This window comes from Pteropus vampyrus, unplaced genomic scaffold (genome assembly GCF_000151845.1).
Source record: "Pteropus vampyrus isolate Shadow unplaced genomic scaffold, Pvam_2.0 Scaffold68, whole genome shotgun sequence".
In the NCBI taxonomy this organism is placed as follows: domain Eukaryota; kingdom Metazoa; phylum Chordata; class Mammalia; order Chiroptera; family Pteropodidae; genus Pteropus; species Pteropus vampyrus.
The window spans coordinates 1,639,612-1,642,144 of NW_011888849.1; the positions used below are offsets into that span (position 1 = coordinate 1,639,612).

The 2,533-nt window shown below is 33.5% G+C and overlaps 1 protein-coding gene across 3 annotated transcripts in view; it reads left to right on the forward strand.

Annotated features, from left to right (window-relative positions):
- IDE (insulin degrading enzyme) overlaps window positions 1-2,533 on the forward strand; it is a 104,096-nt gene that overhangs the window by 60,470 nt on the left and 41,093 nt on the right. For 2 of the 3 annotated variants that reach the window (XM_023531441.1, XM_011361570.2), the window contains exons 8-10: window positions 489-581; window positions 1,029-1,120; window positions 2,095-2,175. In XM_023531441.1, the coding sequence (XP_023387209.1) occupies window positions 489-581; window positions 1,029-1,120; window positions 2,095-2,175 (266 nt within the window). The remainder of the gene's footprint in view (window positions 1-488; window positions 582-1,028; window positions 1,121-2,094; window positions 2,176-2,533) is intronic. The other variant, XM_023531440.1, reaches the window with a different exon arrangement.

Below are 2,533 nucleotides of genomic sequence, written 5' to 3' on the forward strand. Positions count from 1 at the left end.
AGTATTGAGCAGTGAAGTTTAGATATTTCACAAAATATTGTGGTGCATGTTTTAAATAAAAAAGGAGTTAAAAAATGCAAGCTCACATTGGATATTCTTTACCATTTCTGTGAAACATTAGTACCCATTATTTATTTGCCTGTTCTTATCCATCAAACCAGACGGTGACTAAGATCTAGTCAGTAGATGATTTCTAAAGCCCCTCTCAGCTCAGACTCTGCATTTACATAACATTTATGCACAGTGATATCTCTCTCAATTTGGGAACTGACTTGACGAGTCCCAAGGAAAGCTCCCAACCCAAAAATCCCTTGAGTCTTTTGCAGTGTTCGAAACTGCTTTTCTGAACTTTTTTCTAATTTTTTTTCCCCACTGTTTTCTGTAAGAGGTCTGTTCTTGTGGGAACATACACTATGAATGTATAAAAAATTCTTTATCTTAGAAGAAGCTATCCATGCATTCATGTTGATGTCCTTTGAATGTTACAGGTTGGGTAAATACTCTTGTTGGCGGGCAGAAGGAAGGAGCCCGAGGTTTTATGTTTTTTATCATTAACGTGGACCTGACTGAGGAAGGATTATGTAAGTATTGACTTTTTTGTTTTTGAATGAATTTTAACTTCATATGATTTATTATTTTTTTAACTTCTTTATGTTGTGGATCTCTTTTATGTTGTAAAGCTATAAACACTTTAATTCATACGATTTATCCATTGTATTTTTCATGTGTAACATGGCCTTCATTTCATGGTTGATTTTCCCACCTTAACGACTGATCATTATGTCACACTTGTAGAATGTGGACTTGGCTTTTCATTTACTCATTTACTGCCCCAAAGCCCCTCTGTCACATATCCCAGAGCCTGGAGGGCCATGTGTGTGGGACCTTAAAACCCAGGCTCAGGGAGGTGAGAACTTCCTTTCTAAGAGGGACCCTCTTCTCCTTACCTGGCTTTACCTTAGGAGTGAGCTCACTGCTTTAAAGGATTTGAGGACTGAATGGTTTTTAAGTGTGCCCCTTTTTTCCAGTACATGTTGAAGATATAATTTTGCACATGTTTCAATACATTCAGAAGTTACGTGCAGAAGGACCTCAAGAATGGGTTTTCCAAGAGTGCAAGGTACTTTTGTTTCGCCAAAATTTTTCTTAAGGAAAATTTTCAGAAAACATATATATGTGAATTAATTTAAATTTAAAACCCAGTGAAACTTGAAGTTTTTTCTCCTAATCTAAGTAAAATTTTGCAATGCATAGTAACTTTAGTTAAGGTTTAGCTGTACTAGTCTGATTGGCTGCCTGGGGCACAGCTGAGAGTTAAGACATCATATAGCCTTTTTCAGGAGGGAAAAGGGAAGAAACTGAATTGCTTTTCTATCCCTCAGAAGAAAGCCAGCACTTTCTTGAGCTTGTATCTATCAGGGCTTACTTTACTGTGCCTGAAGCTGCATGAGCTCCATCATTTTCAGATCTGGTTATAAAAATCTGTAGGAAACTCTCAAGAAAAGAATGAATTGTTTTATATATGATCGTGATCTTAAAAGTGATTTTATTATTCTATATATGGAAAAGCTTGGCTATCTTTTTTTCTTTTTTCTTTTGATTCTTTTTTTGCATAAAACAAAAGGTATTTGTCTTTCAAAAATTTTAAGTCTTTTAAAAGGGTTTAAAAAATATATGTACTTTATATTTAAGGCCTATCAAAATTCTGAAATATAGTTTAGGGTGAGAGAAATCGTCTTTATCTAGGTAAAATTTCAAGATATAATCTCTGAAATTTATGACAGTAAATTCTAATCTGTGTGCAATTCTCTGAATGGGTTAACAAAATCATCATCTGTGCAACTGTTGGATCTCACAAGGTTTTTCCACACAGTTTTCCTAATTCTTTGACTAATTTGGCTTTAGAATCATATTCTATATTTGTTATTTTCATTCATGTTCTATACATTTCTAAATCCAGCATAGCAATTTTATAGAAAGTGTAATAAAACTGAATATGGAGTAGAAAGTCTAGAGTGCAAACCAAACACTAAAAAAAAGGTATTTTAAAATAATACTTAACTTATGTCTATTTGGATTAACTTCCCATTTTAGGACTTGAATGCTGTTGCTTTTAGGTTTAAAGATAAAGAGAGGCCACGAGGTTATACCTCTAAGATCGCAGGAATATTGCATGTAAGTTTGCTGTTATTTTACTGTATATATTGGTTTGTAGAGCATTTCAGAGATCCTGCATATCTTACTTACAGTACGACATAAATGATAAAAATTGAAGCTGCAGTATAAAATTTTAGACTTTGTAGCAATCAGGCAAACCTTGATGTCAAAACATGCTTAAAAAAATCTTAATTTCTATCCTAAAAATTATCATTTGTAATATTTTTAATTACATAGGCATTTTGCTTATTGGCTTTAAATATTTTTCAGTCCTACAGTGTATCAGTTGCTAATTATGTTAAAGCTATAGATCATTCACTTTTCTCTATTTCCATTGCTACCACCCTAGTCTGAACTACCACTATTTCTTACCTGG